A 21674-nucleotide genomic window follows, 5' to 3' on the forward strand; every position below is an offset into this window, starting at 1 on the left:
CTCAGTTCTCTTAAGTAGAACAGTCAGCTAACCTGTAAGAAGCAGCTAATCATAACACTTGCTACCTGTCAAAATAATGCTCTTTGTTAATTTAAAGTTCCCACTTCTTCCCATCTGCCTATTCATCTTTTTGTACACACTACTGATTACTTCCTTGTATGTGAAAATTTTTACTCTCAACCTTTTCTAAGACATTTCTTCTCCTGCCCAACCTTGTCATCCCAGAAAAAGCTTATATTTTCCTTGTAGTACAGTATCAACAATGGGATGCTAGTAATTCTTGGGCCAAGTTGCAGCCAGAGGATATAAGAATTTACAAAAATACCCACTGGAGAAAAATGTCCTGAGGTCCTCTGGCTTTCTAGGATACATTTGCTTTGCTCAATTCCTTTCATGAGATGAGTTCAAAGGGTGTGACTCATATGTAGATGAATGGTCCCAGTATTCTTCACCCATGTCATCATCATCTCATCCACAGAGTCAGTGCTGCTGTGTCCCACGGATTTCTTCATATGCATGACGACTCCTTTTCAGAGAACTAAGAGGGAAATCTCATGGAGATGGGCCTGTGCTCTTTTTAGGATAGTCCACATTTCTGTATGTTCAAGGCAAGATTCAGAGCTGGTTTACTTCTCTACATGGCCATGCATCTTTTCTGAGGCTCTTTATTGGTGTAGGTCAAACATGGGCACACAAATGGAGATACAAGTGGTCTGGGACAGAGCATAGCAAGCAATGCCAGTATCTTGTCAGGTCTTCCTCTATAAAAGCATTATGCCAGATACTACTATTTATGATACAAGGCATGCTTCTGGGAAGAAATCTGTGCAATGTGTAATCTGTGTTGAATCCTGATTGTCTCCTTCTCCCTGAAATCCCATTGCTTTTACCCAGCTGTTCAATACCTTATTTGGGTCTAAGGACATCAGTAATTTCTGTCCATCATGCTTGCTGTTATTGTGGTATAGATAACCCAACACTGATGCATTTTAGGATGACCTTACCCCCTCTCTTCTTGTCACTTAGCATTTGGGAAATATGTGTTTAGGTTATTGATGAGAGATTTTCAGACTTAAAAACAAAAATTCCAGTACCACCTTCTTTCCTTCTCTTTCTCTTTCTCCCTCCCTCCTCTCTCCTTCCCTCTCTATTCCTTTCCTTTTTCTTCTTGTCTTCTTTGTTTTGTCTTATGTTGTTTGAGATAGGATCACACTCTGTAGCCAGGCTAGTCCTAATTCAACAATTCTCCTGCTCCAGCCTCCCAAGTATTGTGATTATGGCCTGTTCCACTATATTTCTTGTAAAATATGCAGATATTAAAAAAACTTAACCAGAATGTTTAATTAATTTCTTTCATGGAGTCACAGGAGTACTGGACATGGACTCTGAAACACAGCTTGAAACAACAGTTCTGTCACGTAGCTGTGGGCTTAAAGGAGGTCACTTGGGTACATCCATCATTTGTAATTGGAAATGATACTCCTTTCCCTGACAATCTTAAATTGTATCTACTTTCTACCCTACCCCTGGAACTGTCACATTGCTGTGGTCCTGGTTTCTAGAATGAGGAGTAATGCTGTGTTGACACCAGAAGCTGTTTTAAAGCCTGATGCCTTTGGAAACACAGAATATGTCAAACAAATAGAACCAATGAAGAATGGACTGACAATTGTGACTCTTAAAATAGCTCTAAGAAAAACATAGAGGAAAAAACTCAGGAGAGAGTAAATGATGCTTGATGACATTCTGATGGCCTTTTCATACCACTATAGTCAAAAGAAAGAAAAAGGCCAGGCACTGGTGGCTCATGCCTATAATCTTAGCTACTCAGGAGGCTGAGAGCTGAGCATCATGGTTTGAATCCAGCCCAGGCAGGAATGTCTATGAGACTCTTACCTCCAGTTAATCACCAAAAAGCCAGAAGTAATAGAGCACTAGCTGTGAACAAAAAGGTTAGAGACAATGCCTAGGCCCTGAGTTCAAGCCCTAGGACCTGCACAAGAAGAAGAAGGGGGGAAGGCAAGACCAAGGGGGGAAAAGGAGGAAGGGACAAGAAAGGGGAGGGAAGAAAAGGCTAGGTTTTCTTCTTGTGTTTTAGCCTTGGCGTAACTCTGTGCTGGTATAGTTTGAGCGAATTGGATAAGTGGGGCAGGAGGGGGCAATGGATCAAACCCAAGGACTCATAGGTAAACAAGCTAAGTAAGCCTCTGCCAGTTCAGTTTATTTTCTTATGAGTATTAGTCAGATTGCAAAAATAACAGCTTGGGGTTCAGTCTCCTTAATACAGGTAGAGATGCTGGCCCCTGTGGTTTGTAATTTTTTTAAAAAATCATTTTTGCTGCCCGGTAGAGAAGCCTTTCCAGAAATGGTGCTCAGGTCTGCAGTTATTAAACTTTCTCTCCTCCCTGTGATTAAAGATCCTTGAACAAAAGATAGCCTTTGTAATCTATGAATTCAACCATACTTTGATATGCAGAAATATGAAATTTCTGGACTTGATGTGAATTTAGGATTCATAATTTTTACATGGTCTTTTATTTTTCCTCTGTGCATGTGTACCCCTGTTGTGTCTTCCTTAAAAAGGCACTACTAGTTCTATTGGATTATGGCTTCACCTTTTAAAAAATTAATTTATTGTCAAAGTCATGAACATAGGGGTACAGTTTCATATGTAAGGCAGTGAGTGCATTTCTTGTCAAACTTGTTACCTCCTCCCTCATGGCTTCATCTTTATGACCTTGTCTAACCTCACGTGCCTTATCTGAAAATGTACTTTGAGTTAGTGCTTCAGCATTTGAACCTAGACTAGGGACACAGTTTATTGTATAACTCCCTTCTTTCAGTCCCTTCTCTTTAGATTTCTCAGTTGTCTTTCCATTGCCTGCTTTAGTCCTCACATGGGATTGCTATCGGGTCCACATTTATATCATTCCACTCCTGATTAAATTTGAAACATGAAAGGTCAGCCTTCCCAAGATAGCAAATATAATAACATGGTCCTTCTTCTTCAATGTTTAATTTACTTGTCTTCAATTTTTGGTGAAAAAAGGGTGAAGATTTTTTAATAATATTTTACTATTGGGGAAATGAAGGTACAAAATCACATTGAAAGTAAAGTATTAAAAATAGGATCTAGATTTCTTGGTAGTGTTGTAAGATAAATTATCCATAAGCCACATTTTGGAGGATTGAATCTTGGAGTCTTTATTACAGCATTAGCAGTCTGCAGGCAGCCAGTAACCTATTGGCCAGGTGCCCACCCTGTCTCCAGGGATTCAGGAACACACTCATCACCTGGGGGTGTGACTTCCTCTAGGAATTCAGGCACACCCATGCAGACAAGATGCCAGGCCCTACAATTCACCATGTAGCCAATGATGGCGCTGGCCAGATCCGACCTCCTTACTTCATTAGTACTTCATATCATTAGCATGTAAGAGTTTTGAAGATGGAATTTCAGGCACAATGTTGACCAGTAGTCTGTCCTAAATGGAGTTATTCTTCTAGTTTGAAAATACATCTCGGACTGGGAATGTGGCTTAGTGGTAGTAAGTGTGCCTAACATGCATGAAGCCCTGAGTTCGATTCCTCAGTACCACATAAACAGAAAAAGCCAGAGGTGGTACTATGGCTCAAGTGGTAGAGCACTAGCCTTGAGCACAGAGAGGCTCGGTGACAGAGCTTAGGCCCTGAGTTCAAGCTCCAGGACTGGCAAAAAAGAAAAGAAAAAGAAAAATACAGTCTTTTAGCTCTCCTTGAAACAATTCAGTCTTGGGTAATTTTATTATGAATGCAGAATAGCAGTGTACCAATGTACAGTGGAGAGCTCAAGAGCCAAGAGGGACACTGGCACATTGGACACGTGTTGAAATGTCACGTTCTCCTTTCTACTGAAACTCACATAATATCTGACAGTTCCACAAATCTCTTAAGCTTAGTTCACTTCCCTTGATTCTGTTTTTTCCCTCTGCTCCTCATACAAAATAAGTATGCCTTTTTTGTTCATTGATTGTGTGTGTGTGTGTGTGTGTGTGTATATGTGTATGTGTGTATGGAAGAATATGTGAGACATAATAAGAGACTTGGCTGTTGATTGAAATTGGATCTAGCTAGCCTTTTTTTCTTTTTTTTTTTTAATCTAGCTTCAGAGATTTGTTCTTGTCTTGATTTCTGACTCTGGAGTAGCTGTACTCTCTATCTCTATTCACCCTCATATTATAGCCAGAGCAGTTGGCAAGGAAAAGGGGAGAAAGCAGCTAAATTGGATAGGAAGAACTAAATTATCTGTTTCCAGATAACATGAATGTATACATATATATATACATATATATATACACACACATATATGTGTATATGAAATATCCTAGAGAAATCTCTAAAGGTTGCATATAGTTCGGACTCAGGGCATTGTTCAAATGGTAGAACACCTGCCTAGCTCATAAAGCCCTGAGTTCAATTCAAGAAACTGAATGAGAAAAAATATTATACATGCCCACATGTGCACATGCATTTGTCACATTAGAACAAATAAAACACAGCAACAGTATACAAAACAGATCCACAGAACTTCAGATTGAGTCCTAGTGAGCCAGGTGAGGAGCTTCAGGACCTTCATTTCATCCATCCTAACCAGTAAGAACTGAACAACCTTGACTGAAATACCACCAGTTCTTAGATCTGCTAGAGAACTGAAGTCACAGATCAAACCATTATCCCAAAACTGGAGAAACAGTCAGATGCAGAGAACCCTGGCATGCTAGAACATAGGGCAGAAAACCCAGAAGCAAAATCTACATAAGAACTAGGATCAGAGTAGGAAAACTAAAGCTGTCAGTGACATTATTAGAGACACAGACAAGTCTGAGAACTAAAAACACCTGGAATCCCTGTCTCAAGAGACCCCCCAAAACTTGTTTTACCTTCAGAAGACCTATCAGTTCTCTCAGTGAAGTCTGGGGAAAAAAAATCCCTTTCCAGCTGAGAAGAAGAAATGTAGCCATTTTGAAATGTATCCAGAGCCATTCATTTCTTATCAAGAGAAACTGTCTTTTCATAGCCTAACACTGAATTTTATCACCCTAATTGGCGTGGGGTAGGGAGGATGTAAATATCTAGATCCAGCTCCCTCTAGCCATCTTGGCCAACTGAAGGTGCTCAAGCCTAGGGAACACTTGTAAAAGTCCCTCCCTGCTGAAGGGAACAGACTTACTAAAAGACTAGGACTTAAACATGGTGTTCTAAAATGCTTCCCCTTGCCTTACATATTTCCACAGCACTAAAGCCTTATATTTACTTAGTACATCCAGTCTGGCTTGCACCAAAAAGGCTGCAAGGTATAGTGAAAAAGAAAAAACTAAAATCATACAACAACACTAAACCATACCATTATTTGAAGAGCCAGAGCAAGTGTCAGAACTGGTGTGGGAGGGATGTTAGAATTATACAGTAATTTAAAACAGATGTTATTAATACAAGCTAAGGGGTCTAGTGGGAAAAGTAAGCAACATGCAAGAGCATATGAGTAGTGAAAGTAGTGTTGTGGAAATATAATCACAAAAATGCTAGATATGGAAAATATGTAATAGAAATGAAAAATGCCAGTGATAGACTCTATTTGTGGGTCATGGTGCTAGGGTTTTGAACTCACAGTTGCTAGGCAAGTGCTGTACCACTTGAGCTACATTTCCAGTCCTGTGGCTTTCCAATAGCATTGCTTTTTGCCTAGGCCTGCATGGGCCTATTTATGCCCTATTTATGTTTCCTGCATATCTGGAGAAACAATGTGCATCACTTACCCATCCTTTTTTAGTGACTGAAATGGTGTCTCATGGACTCTTACCTGGGCTAACCTCAAACTACAGTCTTCTTTATCTCAGTCTCCCAGGTAGCCAGGATTATAGGTATGAGCTGCACCATCGGACTCATTGATGAACTCCCTAGTAGATTGAACACAGCTGTGCAAATACAGTAATCTGTGAGCTTGAGGATACATAGAACATTTCCAAACCAAATCCTAGAAGAAAGAGAACTGGAAAACAATACAAGAGTATCTAATACAGAAAGTGCAACATATGTGTTGTGGTTCATACCAGGAAGGAATGAAGGGAACATAAGAAATATTTAAAGCAATCATGACTAAAGATTTCTAAAATTTAATGCCAGACCTGCCAGACACCACATGTTCAGGAAACTTGGCAGATGCCCAGCAGAATGAGTGTCCTAAACCACAAACCTAGGCCATCCTATTCAAATAGCAGAGAATGAAAGGTAAAGAAAACATTTTGTAAGCAGATGTGGAAAACTGCCTTACCTACAGAAGAGGTGGAAGGTGCTAAGTGGGAAGTTACTTCAGACTTCAGGAACAATGCCAGCAAGAAGAGAGTATAGGTTTTAGTCTGGGGTGCTACTTTAAAGTGCCATAAACCTGAGTGTGTAGGATTTTGTGAATGCGATTCTGTTTCTTTTTGTTTTGTTTTGTTCTGTTTTTGTTTTTCAGGACAAGTGTTCAAAAACATTGCTGGGCTCTGTGATGCCCAGTGTTTTATAAAACTGACAAACCATTTCCCAGAGTACATAGACCAACAATTAAGGCTTTTGGAGTATATTGGATATTTCTGTGCTGTCTTGCAACTTTCTGTTAGTCTATAACTATTTCAACAATGAAACTTAAAAACCTATTCTTTTGTTAAATGACAGTGAATAGCAAATCACTATGATATTTAGATCCCAGAGGTTACACACACAACAAAGTGAATGAATACTTTGTAGAATTCTAGAAATGATATGCTTCTCTACTGTTTAAACTTAGTAAGAAAAATCATATGCTAACTTAGTGGAAGTCCATAGTCCCCCTGTATAATGGGTAATTTTTCTGTGTGCTTCTGGCATTTCAATGAAGCATTATAATGTGTGAGGTTTTGCTCACCAGCAGCAGGTAGAGTTTGTCTGTTCCTCCTGCCCAAATGTGGGTGAATGGAAGGAGTACACTGTTGAGTGCATATGAGTGGAAGGCTGTTTCTTCACCCTACGTGCTTTTCTTGCCTTTGTGTGACACTGACAGGCGAATGTTTGTTCACTGCTTTCTGTGTATAATCCATGTGAGCAAATTACATAAAATTTACCAATTTAATCATTAAAAATGTAAAACCAAGTGGCATTAAATACAACCAGATTGTACAACCTTCATCATCCATTTCTGGAACTTTTCATCAGCCTCAGCAGAAACTGTATCCACTGAACAGTAATGCTCCTTTAGCTCCTTTCTCCATTTCCTGGGAAACTCTATCTTCTTTTTGCTTCTTGATTTGCCTCTTGTAATTACTACATGTAAGTGAAATCGGATGTATTAATCTTTCTATGTCTTCCATTTAGTTTAATGTCTTTAAGGTTCATCCGTTATGGCTTGTGTCAAATTGATTTTCCTTTTTGAAGCTGAGTCACACCATAGAGTGTGTATATTACACATTAGCCATTCCTACATAGACGTTTGGGTTTTTCCCACCTTTGACCATTGTAACAATGCTTCTGTGAACATTGATGTTCTTGCTTATAATTCTGCTCATAGGAGTATAATTTCTGGATCATATAGTAAATTCTGTATTCTAATGTTTTTGAAGAATTGTCAAACTTTTCTGTAATAGCTGCACCATTTTACAGTCTTAGCTACAGTACATTCATTCTATTTTCTCCATATCCTTACCAACATGTCTTTTTCTTTTTAATGTCTCAATGCTCAAATGGTAGAGTGCTCATCTACCTAGCAAGGTCCTGTGTTCAGTCCCCAGTAATACATAACCACACAGTAGCCCTCCCACTGAGGTCTGTGGTATTGTCTTTCATTATGGTTATGATGTGCGAATTTTCATGTTCCCGTTGACCACTTGTACATCTTATTTGGAGGATTGTCCTTTGCCCATTTTTGAATCTGACCAGTTTTTTGTTGGTGAGTTGGAAGATTATTTTATCTAGATGTTAATCTCATATGCATTGCAAAGCAAATTCTACTTTTACTTCCTTGATCATGTCTTTTGATACATAATTCTCAGATTTATTTTTTTTCTTTAGTTGTCTAAACTTTCAGTATCATCAGAAAAATCATAGCCTAATAAAGTATGAAAATTTTCCACGAGTTTAGTAGTTTTAGCTCTTACATTTAGGTCCTTGCTCTATTTTGAGTTAGCTTTTGCATAAATGTGGTATAAGATGAGAACCCAACCTCCATCATTTTGCATCATTTGTTTAATGATCACTGTATGATTTTGGCATCCTCTTTGAAAATCACTTAAAAATTAGGTGAGGGTTTATTTTTGTGCATTATAGCAATAGGCAGATGAACATACAGCCTAAGTGGACTCGGGGCTAGTTGATAACTATGCCCAGAGAGGGAGGATGCCACACTGAAGGGAAGGCTGCTGGCTGAGAGTTTCATCTGTTTGATGTGGTCTTTACAGCACCTTTTGGATTTGAAACCTAGAGAAGATGAGGGGCAGGAAGAAAGAATGTCAGTAGGCCTGGAAAGTCTGGACCTGAAATGGCGAAAGGATCAATGATGACTGCAGCAAGAAGGAAATGCTTAGAAAGGCTTTGGAGTTCTATTGGCCCTTGTCCTGGGACTAAAGCAGGCACTAAGCTCAGAGAACTCTTGCCTTCCTCTTGGTTCCTTCCAGGGGACAGATGAAAAGGGAATGCAGTCAACTTGCTATGTTTCTAAGAGACCCTGTTTTAGAATATAATATTTGCCCATTCTCAGTGGTTAGTAATTGTCACCTAGATAGAAGGGAAAACTTGACTTCAATTCATGGGTTTTCTGTTGTTACTGATACATAGGCTCTGATTTTACGTTTCCTTTTCCTTATAGGCTGCTTGATAGGGGCTGTGAACCTCAAGTCCAGCAACCAAAACCCAGTGGTACACGAATTTCAAAGTGAGTACAAAGAGACATTGTGAAGGGAATGGGCACCCACTAGTGGATGTTGGGCAGCCTTGCAGCCAACTCAAGACATCCTCTCTCGGTAGCATGCCACTGATGTGTGGGGTAGCTACCCAGTGGCTGGTGTACATGTGTCCACGAAACAGCCAGCGGTGTACAGCAGGCCAGCAGTGTACAGGTGTGTAGTAGTGAACATCTATTTCCTGCCTGGCTTTGTGCTTACACACCAGAGAGCTCTCATATGAAATATACAGAGTATTTAAGGGAGATGTATACTATGTGGTAAAATCCTTACTAGTGTCTGGTTTGCTTTTTTTTTTTTTTGGCAAAAGTCTTTTTTCATAATCATCTAGAGCCTAGAGGTGCTAGAGGTGGCTAAGTTTGCAATCTGTGTAAAAGTTTCTTCAAAGCTAGGTACCAGTAGCTCATGCCTATAATCCTAAGCTACTCTGGAAGCCAATATTAGAGAATCTCCAGTCGAGTGAGCTTGGGCAGACAAATCATAAGACTTAACTCTAATCAGCAAAAAAGCTAGAAGTTGAGCCTTGAGTCAAAGGGTAGATTGCCAACTTTGAGGGAAAAAAAAACACAGCAAGAATCTCTAAATTGAAGCCTAATGGGACAGCAAAACTCTTCAACTAGAGCTAGTGGGCAGGGCAGGACCTGGATATACTGGAGCCCTAACTAGTTCTCATTTACCAGAGTTCTTTTATCCTCTTTGATTATTAGGTGTGGAACTTTCTTGTATCATTACGGACTCACAGACAAATGACCCTAGAATCGAATGGAAGAAAATCCAAGATGGCCAAACCACCTATGTGTTTTTTGACAACAAGATTCAAGGTACGATCCCATAGTTTGCTGTGCCCGCTGAGCTCTCTTGTCCACAGCCCACACATGTACTTGTGGACAGAAACTTACACTGCTACCCTGAGGCTGTAGCCAAGACCATTTGATTTTCTGAATTTATTATTACAGAAAATTTCAACCATAGGCAGAAGTAGTGAGGATTCTACATCAAGCTGCCCTTTCACAAATATCAATTCATTACTTTTGACTTGAGTCTATGTACAGCCCTCCTTTCTGAGAAGTTGCAATTAATATTCTCCATAACCATCTTATTGTGAAGGATTATAATGTTAGTCCAAGGCCACAGGTGTCTCCTGAGCCACCACCATTCCTGAGCTGTCATGGTTCCAGTTCTTAGGGAACTTACTTCTTTTATATAGAGATACTGAGGCATTGATTATAGCCTCAGAAACAACTATCTTCAAGTGTCAAAGATAATTCTGAACAGGTTTTGTTAGTGCCTATATCTTCTTCTTTTTTTTTTTTTAATAGGGGACCTGGCAGGTCGTGCAGGAATGTTTGGGAAAACTTCCCTGAAGATCTGGAATGTGACACGGAGAGACTCAGCCCTCTATCGCTGTGAGGTTGTTGCTCGAAATGACCGCAAGGAGATTGATGAGATTACCATTGCTTTAACTGTGCAAGGTAGGAACTCAAGAAAGGTAAAACGTTTTTGGGATGTCAGGACCCTTGAGCCTCTAGTTTTAGAATAAGAGGTTGGTTCTTACTTTGATTCCTTTCTTTCCAGAGCCGCATTCCTTGGTATCCCATGTCTCTGAGAGGGGAGCACAGGGGGTGTGGCTGTCAGAGCTGGGTGGGAAGTGAGAGGTAGCACTTCTGCAATGCTTCTCACCAGCAGGAGGGACCTGACTGCTCTAGCATAATCTCCATTGGGAATGTGTAGGATTGGACGTGAGGTGGGATGGGCAGGTGGATTGAAGAGTGGCAGGCAGTCTGCTGATAGGCTGTGAGGCCTGCAGTGGTACTGAAGCCCTGTGGCTGGCTCCCTGGTCCTTGGAGCTGATCTGTTTCAATGGACTTTGGTAAGAGTAAATCCGTGTTGCTGAGATTTTAAACAGACATCTGTATTTTACCTGCAGTGAAGCCAGTAACCCCCGTGTGCAGAGTCCCCAGGGCTGTGCCTGTAGGCAGGATGGCGACACTGCACTGCCAAGAGGGTGAAGGCAATCCCCGGCCTTACTACAGCTGGTATCGCGGTGGCATACCACTGCCCACAGACTCCAGAGCCAATTCCAGATTTCGGAATTCCTCTTTTATCTTAAACCCTGAGACAGGCACTCTGGTAAGGTCTCTTCTAGGATGTGAGGGTGGATTACCTTTGTTGGGACAAGGGATACTTCTGTGGTAACAGTGGCTAAGGAGAGACAGTGAAACCTTTGTTAGACAGGAGCTAAAATCTGGAATGCCAAATATTCCACAGGAAAAATGACCCTCCTTGCTTATAAACATGCTAAGGGAGTAACGTGAGGGAGGGAAACCTAGAGTTAAGACTAAGGAGGGTTATTAAACCAGTGTTATAGGTGGACATTATTAGAGCCCTTATTTGGATAATCAAATCATTACTAGACAATGAGGGAAATGTGGTAACTGGCTAGATATTTGATATTAAGTGATTGTTAATTGCTTTGGGCATGGTAATGTGTTTTGATTATGGTGTTTAAAAACCCTTATCTTCTAGAGATACATACTGAATTATTTATGGAATTTGTTCAACATAGCCCAGTGGTGGGGGGGTGAGGGGCTGCTGTATGGGAAGAGGAAACAGATTGGCCACACAGCAGTGGACAGGCTGGCCTCACCAAGGCCACTGCAGGCTTCCCTGCATAGAGTTCTCAGCAGGGAGATTTTTGGTCCATTGAATAGCCAAGCACATGTGTACTTAGGTTATAATAGGACCCTTAGTATTTGTGTTAACAGTAGGCTTGGGCAGTTGTTCCATCCTTCCTACACCTTTGAGGGTAGTGAGACCACCTGTCCACACGAGAAAGGGTTCAGTGCCAGGAAGCTTGGAAACAGGACTTTCAGGAAAGCCTGGAGAGGGGCATGGGAGGGCAGAGACAGGATGGTGCTTGCTAAGCCACACGGAGGCCAAGAGCAAGTGAGCCTGACCCTGTGCAGGACCTCAGTTGGCAGAGCCTGTGAGGTCTTCCCTGTGGATTGACTCCTTCCTTTCTTTCACTTCCTCAAACAGTTGTTTAGGGCTGTTCACAAGGAGGACTCTGGGCAGTACTACTGCCTTGCTTCCAATGATGCAGGCTCAGCCAGGTGTGATGAGCAGGAGATGGAAGTCTGTGAGTTTTTTGTTTTATTTGTTTGTTTAAAGATTTCATTGGAAGACTGGGAAATGAATAGAACATTTAAAGATAAATGCTCCACCACCAGTTTAGGTTACTGCTCTGCCCACTGTCAGCTTTCTTCTGCTGCTGACAGGACCCAGCAAAATCCACTGGAGAACGTGAAAGGAAGGAGAAAGCACCGAGCACATAAGTGGATCTCCAAAACAGACTTCACACAGTCCTCTGGTGTTAGAAACATGGCATGGTTAGCCATATAGCCTTCAGAGAGTGATAAACTCCTTTTCTTTGGTAATTGATAGAACCATTGAAACACAAGGCTAGAAGCTTGTCCAGTTATAGTAACTATTTTGCAGAAAACAAATGGTACTTTTCCCCAGTACTATTTTATCCTAATCTATGCTGTCACTGGTTCTAGAGGTGTTGAGAAAGGAAGAGGCAGTGGAGAGGGGGCCTGACCCATTGGAGTTTCTTGGACTCTTCCCTCCCTGTTGCACATACCTGGAGCAGTGTTTTCCAAAACTGCTTGATGATTAGAACCATTGAGACTATTATGTAGCGATCTTAGGGCCCACTGCACACCTGTAAGAAATGTCTGTATAAAACAAGCATTGTAGACGATTCTTCTCATCTGTGAAATCTGAGAAACTACTCAATGGTTATTTTCTCCTGAAGGAAAGTTCCTGAGTTGGTCAGTTTCCTGTATATTTTCCCATGTATTTTTTTGTGCATAAAGGAAATCTCATGTCACCATAGCAAGTGATTGACCAAATGCCTTTGTTCAGTATAATAACAAATGAGAAATTGGGATGCAGGTTAGGGGTTTTGTAGACATGTGGACAATAGAAAAGGTCAAGCTATCACTATTTTTGCTTTTAAAATAATTACTAGTATAATTTTTTATTAAGGTGTTGTATAAGGGGTCACAATTCCATAAGTCTAGTAATGAGTACAGTTCTTGGACAATGTCGCCCCTTCCTTCACTTTCCACTCACCCCCCCCCCACCCTGTCTACAAGTTGCACAGTTTATTTTTTACATAGTATATACTGAATACCGTGACTGCATTTGTTCACCCTCCCTCCCTCCATTTCTTTCCCCCTCCTTGTACCCCCTCCAAAAAAGAAGACATCACTATTTTCACATTTAAGGCTTCTCCCAAGTAATCCACAGCAATTGGATTTTTTTTCTTCCTTAGAGCTTCTAATTTTTCATATACTGTAACCATTTTCTCCATTACCAATATTCTCAGACATTTAGCCAAGAGCATATTTAAGCCTTTTATATAATTGCAAACCTTCTTAATATAATTTAACTGCAGTAATATCAGGGGTTATGGTGTCCTGTAGGGTCTAGGCTAGAAAGATTGAATTTGCTCTTTGGACTGTCTGGAGAGGCATGAGGAGGCAGAGGGATAAATGAATAGGGGAAAGGAAGTGGATGGTGAGAAGGGAAGAATGGCTGGTTATTCTTCTTTAAGGATGGTGCACACATCATTTCTTCCCACAAACTTTTTCTGCAGATAACCTGAACATCGCTGGAATTATTGGGGGCATTGTGGTTGTCCTGTTGGTTCTGGCTCTGATAACGTTGGGCATCTGTTGTGCATATAGACGTGGCTATTTCATCAACAATAAACATGATGAAGAAAGGTGAGCCTGCCTGAGCTGAAGGTCAAGTTCAGGCTGTTAGTATGATACCCACAGCACTGAACTTGTCCCTTTCTGTTCACAGTTACAAGAGCCCAGGGAAGCTGGACGGAGTTAACTACATCAGGACAGATGAGGAGGTAAGAGAACAGAATAGGAAGCAAGAAGGAAACTGGCAGTGTGGGTGCGTCCAGTGAGAAGCATTCCTGCCTGGAAACCCAGCAGCCCTGGGGGAATACTCCTTGTTCTACATACCGATGAAACCCACGCTTCCCACAATCTAATGGATAGCACTGCTTGCTCTGCTTTAATCTGGCCCCTCACTTCTTGGGAATGTTTTCCCTTTCCCATCACCTCACTAGGTCCATGGATTGGTTCTAACTTTGCACTGCCTTTGCAGGGTGACTTCAGACACAAGTCGTCATTTGTGATCTGAGATCTGGCGGTGTGACAGAGCACATGCAAATACCTCTACCCCTGAAGGCAGCGTGAGCCACGTGCACTGGGACAGAGCTAGACACTCATGCAGAAGCTTTTTATTTTGGCCAAAGTTGACTGCTACTTCTTTCTTAATTCTTTAACAAGCCACATGGGAAAAAGAATCTTCCTCAAAACGGGCACAGTAACCACCAGGACAGGACCCAGAAAGACATCACCATCGAGTTCCCAGTGTGTTGCCAGCCCAGTTCTCACAAGTTACCTAGGATCACCGACATCAGCTTTCCTTGGCTGATGGGCATCTACTTGCCGTTCAGCAGTGTGGGCAGCGATACGAGCACCGCAGGAAGCCCAGGGCCTCCATTGCGCAGCCTGCCTGGGAAGGCTGAGCACGCAGTGCTCTGAGCCCTGACCCTACTATGCTGCCTTTTCTTAAGGCTTTGGTGGTCAGAGTTGTGTCCATCTTGAAAAATATTTTTGGATCAGCATTTCAAAAAACCATTATTGGGAAGATAAATTGCTTTCTGGATGAGGGCTCTTCTTACCCCCAAGAAAACCTGCTTATCCAAGAGACTATCAGGATTTAAGAAAACCTTGTCTTAGGCCAAGTCTGAAATGGTACTGAAGTATGCTTTTCTATGGGTCTTGCTTATTTTATAAAACTTTACATTCTAAATTTTTGCTAAAGATGTATTTTAATTAAAAAGAAAATTTCTATTTAAACTGTAAATATATTGTCATACAGTGTTGCAAAAGCTATATTTTTAAAGAATTCAACTTACTATGTCAAATTGGAAAATACCAATAATTAAGTTTTATAACCAAGGAATTCTCCTCTTGGAGGTTTACTAGAACATTCCTTTGTCCATTAAAGTTTTAACATCTTTCATAAGAAAATGTATGCTGTCTGTATAGCAGACCAGTGTTGCTTAAGAAGCCTTTAAAAAATTCCAGTCTAGCAACGTTGGTATCCACATCTCTCCAAAAGAAACCCTGGGACTCTCAGGTTGGCTTTGAACAGCCTCTTCTTGAGATCAGTAAAACTGCCTATTACCCAAAGACTGCCAGAGGCCTTAGACCTGTGCACGTGACCGCACTGGTGGCTAGTCCACACCACCATTCGGGTCAGTTTGGGCCACTAACTTGTAAGTGCCAGCCAGAATGCCCTCCTCCACTTCACAGTCCTGACCACGCTTCTCCACTAACCCCAGCAGCATTGTCCATGGGCTCGGCAGTGCTTGGAGGGGCAAAGGTGGTGACCTCCGTGGGGTCACCCAGCCTTTAGCTTCTGCTGACACCTTCTTTTGGTTATGGATGGCCATGAAACAAAGCAGTCACTGCCATTTGTGTTTTAGGTTCATTTCCATTAGTTGTATAGTCAGAAAGATTGTAGGGCCAAGGCAAACTACAATATTTTTCAAAGAAAACCAAATCTCCTGGCCATGAAGAAAGCACTCAACCCTGTGGGCTATGTCTCCTTCTTCTTAAGCCATTGTGTGGGGACAGGCAGTCCAGCCTTTTGAAGACTACCAGGAAGTGCAGTCAGGCTAGCAAGCTGAGGCCAGGAAAGTAGAACACCTGAACCAAAAGCAGTTTTCTAATTTTGATTCGGAGTTTTTTTATCTCCCCGAGACACTGCTCACTTTGTGGGGGACATTAGAAACATCATTCAGAAGCCTTTGTTCTTCCAGAGCAGATGTGCTTTGCCTCAAAACACCCCAGGTGTGAAGTGATTTGAAGCCCGGAGCTTCTGAAAGGAGGAGCACCCAATTCCTCATGCGCCCAAGGATGGGTTCATGTAGAATGTAGTCACCTTGTGATTTAGCTTTCAGTGTCTTAATTTTTATACTTCCGCCATTGTTCTTCATGGAATACTTGAGACGTGTTGACTTTTATGAGTTCTGTGAAATGCTTGTGATGAGATGCTGGCAGGAGCACTTCCACATCCCTGGTGCCTGTTTTCTTTGAGTGCTTCGTAAAGACCGCCCCTCATTTGCCCTCCTCTGGGGCAGCACCCCATCTGATGGTTGGGGTTTGCTAGCCTTCTTGGTTGTCACAGCAACACGGTGGCTGTGCTGTCTCCCTTCTACCTGAAGGCCTTCAGCCGCGGCCTGTGGGACTGGGGTCTGATGCAGTGTGCCAGCCTGGGAAACAGTGACAGAAGCCATAGAGAAGGCGCACTCGTGTCTTTGCGCCTCTGTAGGAAGAGGCTGTGCAGGCTGCTCTTTTGGCCTGTGGTATGGTTGTTGTATATAGTTGTTTTAGACTTGTACTAATGCACCTGATATGTGTTAAAGCCTCATTTATAAAAAGCTTTTCGAAAAAATGCACTTCCAGATTTCTTTCTTGTTGGTGCTCATGTTGGTTTTGCTGTCTTCTTAGTATTTTGCTAAGCAATTACACTGAAGAGGTATTCCCTCACTGTCTACAGGGAAATGAGACCCTGACTAGAACCTTGTTCACTCAAGAGAAACTTTATAACTTACTCCATCAAAGAGGAGGACAGTTGTGTCAGAATTTATTTATGGGAGAGGTATGGGTGGAGCACAGTGACTTTCCACCTTCCAAATCCAACATGCATAGAGGCTGGAGTACAGTTCACTGGTGGAGCATGCCTAGTTTTCACAAGGCCCTGTGTACTATCCCCAGCATTTTGTGGGGGTAGAGGGTGGGGGGTACTGCAAGTTTAAAGGAAAAAACTTTAGCAGTAACTCTACTTTTGTTTCTGTAATATTGGGCTCAACAAAATAGGGCTGAGGATCTAGCTCAGTGTAGAGTACTTGCCTAGCATGCACAAGGCTTTGGGTTCAATCCCCAGGACTGCAAAACAAAAGAACCAACTAGGCATAATGACATATACCTATAGTCCAGCTACTGGAGAGGCCAAGGCAACAGTTCAAGACCAGCTTGAACAACAGAAGTGAGACTATCTCCTATGTAATATTAAGATAACTACCAGTGAAAGCCCTTTTCTGACACCAGAGAAATTGTGCTGAATGCTACAGGCTATATTTATGCATAACTTTTATTAGAAAGCTGTACACTTCTTGTAACTCAGCAATTATAAATAATAGAAAAAATAATACATTCAAATTTGTGTCAATGGATCTGGGAAAATATGTACTATAAGGAATTCAAATAAGCGGATAGGAGCTTCATTTATATAAAAGAAGTTGTATTCCTGAAAGACCAATTTATCACAGTGGATTTGACATCCAAAGTTATAATACTAAATAGATTAACTTCAGGGTAAAAAATCTGAAATCTGCAGTTTGTCAATTTTACAAAGTTTGGCCATGTGTCTTAAAGATAAACACAGCTTTGCTGGGCAAGCATGCTGACCACACAGTTGCTCTGTACAGGAGGGCAGCACGATGGGGGGTGAGGTGGAGAGCCCAACCCCTCTGCCTTTCCACACACAGGACACAGAAGGCTCCCTCGAGGCCTCTTGCCTTCCCAGACACAGGCCTCGGTGCCTTTGTTCAGTTAGCTGCTTTCAGGGGGGCCTTTCTGGACCTCCTGCTGGAGCTTGGGTGGCCTTCGGTCTGGCCTAGAGACTTCACGTTCCACTGCGGAGGTGGTGGAGTCCTGGGAAGAAATGACACAGTCATTCTGGGGACCCCCCCCCAAAAAAAGAAAACCTCCAAACAAACAGAAAAACACCTGACAAAAACCAAAGGAGCCTTTTGTCAAACTTACGCTTTATCAGGCAGTGATAGACACAAAATGTCGTCTCCTTGATTCTGGACTTCAATTTTCTCTGAAAAGGAGCCCCAACACATGCAGATTGAGTTTTTCCAGAACTTCAAGGACAGCTGGTATCCTCACACAAGAAGGAACCAGAAAACTTACCTTTGGCTGGGAAAGGAGTCTGTGGCGTCCCTATGTAACTGACCCCTGCTCCGAAGGTGACGTCCGTGATGGGTCCTGGGAAAGGGAAGCACGTTCATAAAAACATAAAAGAAGCTGGCAGGACATAGACAAGTCAGCCGGCCTGCCCTGATTCCTCACACTGAGGTTCCACCTCAATCTGACCTTTCACTAGGACTTCAGTGCTGACACTCCTCCCAAGAGGTGCTTCAGTCCCTCCTGACTTTCCTCTGGATGACAGCCCTGTTCAGGCTACTCTGAGCCCTGCTCCTCCCTCTGGCTTCTTACCTACCTTGGCTCCTCTCTGCCCTCTGTGCATCCTAGCATGACACTTCCCATTGCATCTTACCATCCCCTGTCTGGAGAGACGTCAAGAACTCCTCACTTCTCCTTGGCATGTTCCTGCTATGTCCCTACACATAACAGGATGGACCAAGGTACGGTCCACCCAAGCTGGAACCATCAGGGACTTGACATGGAATAGGAATCAAGCCCTGCCCATGCTAGTGTCCATGAATCTCTACCTAGTGTCCTCCTTCACCATGAGTGTCTTGATCCATCTCACCCCCACCCTTAATCTGTCACTGCTTCTCCCCACTTGCCCAGCTCACTGCATAGGAGGCAGGTGAGCAGTGTTTGGGAATAGACTGGAGCACAGTGGGTTTGCATCCTTGTACTATTGTGAACCACACAAGAATCTGGTAGAGCCACTAGCCTTGGGCAAAAAAAGCTAAAAGGGACAATGCTGATGCTGAGGTCCCAAGTTCAAACCCCAGTACAAAAAATGTCTAAAATGGAGGTGAAAACATAACTTAATTTCATAAGGGCTTGTTATGATTAAATGAGATTATGTAAAGTACATCACACTGTACCTGATCCTGGGTTAACTGTGGAAGAACTAATTAGCTATTATCTCTCCTGTCGGTGGAGTCACGTTTAAAGAACTGGCGATGTTACTGCGCTGCTTAGCTACATGAATGGATTTGTGTGTTGAGGACGTTCTAAAGGACACCCTCACCTTGAGATGGCCCCAAGCTGCCTTTACAAACTCACATGGGAAGGCTGTGGGACACCTGGTGTGCACCATGTTTGTGAATCAATATTCTCCAGGAAGCCCTGGCCTTCACACCTATGTGTACATTCGTCCCTTCTGCCTGGCCCACTGCCTAGGACACGTTGCTCCACCCTAAGCTTCTACCAGCCCTCTTGTAGGAGCAGAGCTGTCCTGGGTGTGAGGCTGGCCCAGCACACTTACAGAGCTCCCGCCTTTCTCCACACTGTGACTTCCTCAGAAGAATGGATACTACCTTTCTAGGCTCCATTCTAAAATATCCAGTAGTGCTTCCCAATACTCCAGCTGAAGATGGACTGACAGAAGATCCCACCTTCATCCCTGTCAGCTTTCCCTGAATACCCCTTCCTCACATTGTTTCTCCCTCTCCGAAGCCTACACGCCTTTCAGGTAACAAGTCTCCACCTACACCAAACCACCTGCACAGGGGATCTCACTCCCCTACCCCTAGTGCACTCTGTGCTTAGAATCAAAGGCAGAAGGGCCTTTGCTGCCTGCCTTACAGCTGTAAGTATATATACAGCTAAGCACTATACAGACTTTCAGTAAAAATCCCTGCTCTGAACATTATTCTTTTCATTTAGCAAAGCCACTGCTCATCTGAACCACGGTGTGCTGCAAGAGTTGAACTGAGTAGCCTTCTTCCTACTGGCTTTTCAGAGCTCAGACCACATCCTGATAGTCATCAACATCTGTATTTATAAACCATGCTTAAAATGGCATTGCATGCTTCTGAGTTCTTTGCTAATTCTCACAACAGCTAGCCAGAGACCCTTCTTTAAGCACCTCGGGTTCTGAATAGATAAACAGAAATCACACCAACAAAGACATTGCATTCAGCAGCCTGGAAAAAGAACAGGTTGCGTTCGGACCCAATGATACCCAAGTCTTGTTTTCAGCACAAAGATGAGTCCACACATGCAAGTCACACAGCCTTCTGTGCCAGGTTTCACTGGTGAGGAACACATGCTCCCAGGAGACCAACCAGAGTCTGATACCAGGACTCGAGGGATAAGTAAAACTAAAGTAAGATGTGCATTCGTTGTTTCCCAGCCTACCCACCAAAGTGCTAAAACAGAAGCACTTGGTGTCCTTAGCCAGGAACGCACTTTGAAAGAGGAAGACTATTTTACATGTAACATCACATCTTCTGATGCATAGAGAGCCAGAATTATCCACTCCCTTTCATGACAAAGCCTTCATAATTTAGTCATTGTGTGAGGACAGCTGGGGTAGGAATTCTGTTCACTAATCTCATTAAAAGAAGGCCCTGGATAAAAATGATCTGTAACCCTCTAAATATTCAGAGACATCAGGATGTCACAGGTTAATGACCCAAGTAACAAGTAGCTAGGACCCAGGAGGTTCTTGGAGAATATGTTGTGACTACAGGCAGAGTCTCTGACAGAGGGAAACATTAGCTCATCTAGCTCACCGTGCCTGGGATCAGGTTGGTAAAAAGGTTGCAGAGGCTCACTGAGCCCAGCGGGGGGGGGGGGGGGGGGCGTACTTCAGCTCAAGGGCCAGGGAAAGGGTGCTGAGTGAGGGCTCAAGTTAGGGAACAGCATGGTTTAACACGGAGGTACAGAGTGGGGCACACCAAACAGGTCCTAGAAAATTATATATTTCGGGCAGTAGCCATCTTCTTCATACAATTGGTTGACAATCTCTAATCTGAAAATCAGAACCTAAGCCAATCAAATATCCAAAATTGTGGGAACGTTGACCTGAGGTCACAGTGGAAAATTCTATACTTGACCTGAGATGATGGCAGCCATCAAAACAAGTGCAGAAAATACTGTGTAAGGTGACTGTCAGGTTATGTGTGTGGGTCTATAATACATCAATGAATCTGTTTAGACCATATATCTGTTTAGGCCATATTTTGAAGAGATGTTATTATGTGCACGCAGATATGTCCAAATCCAAAAATATCTGAAATCTCAAACATTTCTAAGCATTTTGGGATAATTTTGGGATAATTTTCTCAATAATGACTCATGGGATTTAAGACAATAAACTATAAAAATAGGGGAAAATGCTCAACTCTTCTTATTCCTATTTTGGAAAGGAAAGAAAAGAATGGGAGAAAACAGCTGTCGAAGAGAGAAGACAGAGAGGCACTTGCTGTAGCTGAAGCAACATCCTCAACAGACCACAGGACCCCCAGTCTAACCGTACTGGGCACATGTTAGTGCTAACTTTTGACCACTTCCTAGGGTACACTAGCTGAGTACATTTGCAATAGCAGGAGGCAGCAGGTAGGGCTGTTGACCTTGTCTGTGTGCCTCAGCTTCCCACCTGTCACTCAAGTATCCCTAAGTTGTTCTGAAGTTTTAAATGAGCTATCAGAAAAACTACTGGGTGACCTCAATGGACTAATGGGTCAATATACAATAGAATTCTACTCTTCCATCAAAAAGAGTAATATTGTACCATTTGTATGGAAATGGAAAGACCTGGAAAAATAAGCAAACTGAGCCAGACCCAAAGAAACATATTCCATAGTTTCCCTCATTTGTCATAACTAGAATGTGCTAATAAATCTACAAG

General features: G+C 42.5%; 2 protein-coding genes across 2 annotated transcripts in view; one reads left to right on the forward strand and one right to left on the reverse strand.

The window, feature by feature from the left end:
• Jam3 (junctional adhesion molecule 3) overlaps positions 1-16498 on the forward strand; it is a 53716-nt gene extending 37218 nt beyond the window's left edge. Inside the window, 8 exon segments of the mRNA XM_048343641.1 lie at positions 8858-8923; positions 9659-9772; positions 10271-10423; positions 10879-11081; positions 11991-12090; positions 13615-13744; positions 13827-13881; positions 14142-16498. Of these exon segments, the coding sequence (XP_048199598.1) occupies positions 8858-8923; positions 9659-9772; positions 10271-10423; positions 10879-11081; positions 11991-12090; positions 13615-13744; positions 13827-13881; positions 14142-14177 (857 nt within the window). The 3' untranslated portion in view covers positions 14178-16498.
• A 688-nt stretch (positions 16499-17186) lies between these two features.
• Positions 17187-21674, reverse strand: part of Ncapd3 (non-SMC condensin II complex subunit D3) — a 57878-nt gene continuing 53390 nt past the window's right edge. The window contains exons 33-35 of the mRNA XM_048343638.1: positions 18032-18106; positions 17879-17939; positions 17187-17767 (exon numbers count right to left, since the gene is read on the reverse strand). Of these exons, the coding sequence (XP_048199595.1) occupies positions 17662-17767; positions 17879-17939; positions 18032-18106 (242 nt within the window). The 3' untranslated portion in view covers positions 17187-17661. The remainder of the gene's footprint in view (positions 17768-17878; positions 17940-18031; positions 18107-21674) is intronic.

Source organism: Perognathus longimembris, chromosome 3 (genome assembly GCF_023159225.1).
Source record: "Perognathus longimembris pacificus isolate PPM17 chromosome 3, ASM2315922v1, whole genome shotgun sequence".
NCBI lineage: Eukaryota > Metazoa > Chordata > Mammalia > Rodentia > Heteromyidae > Perognathus > Perognathus longimembris.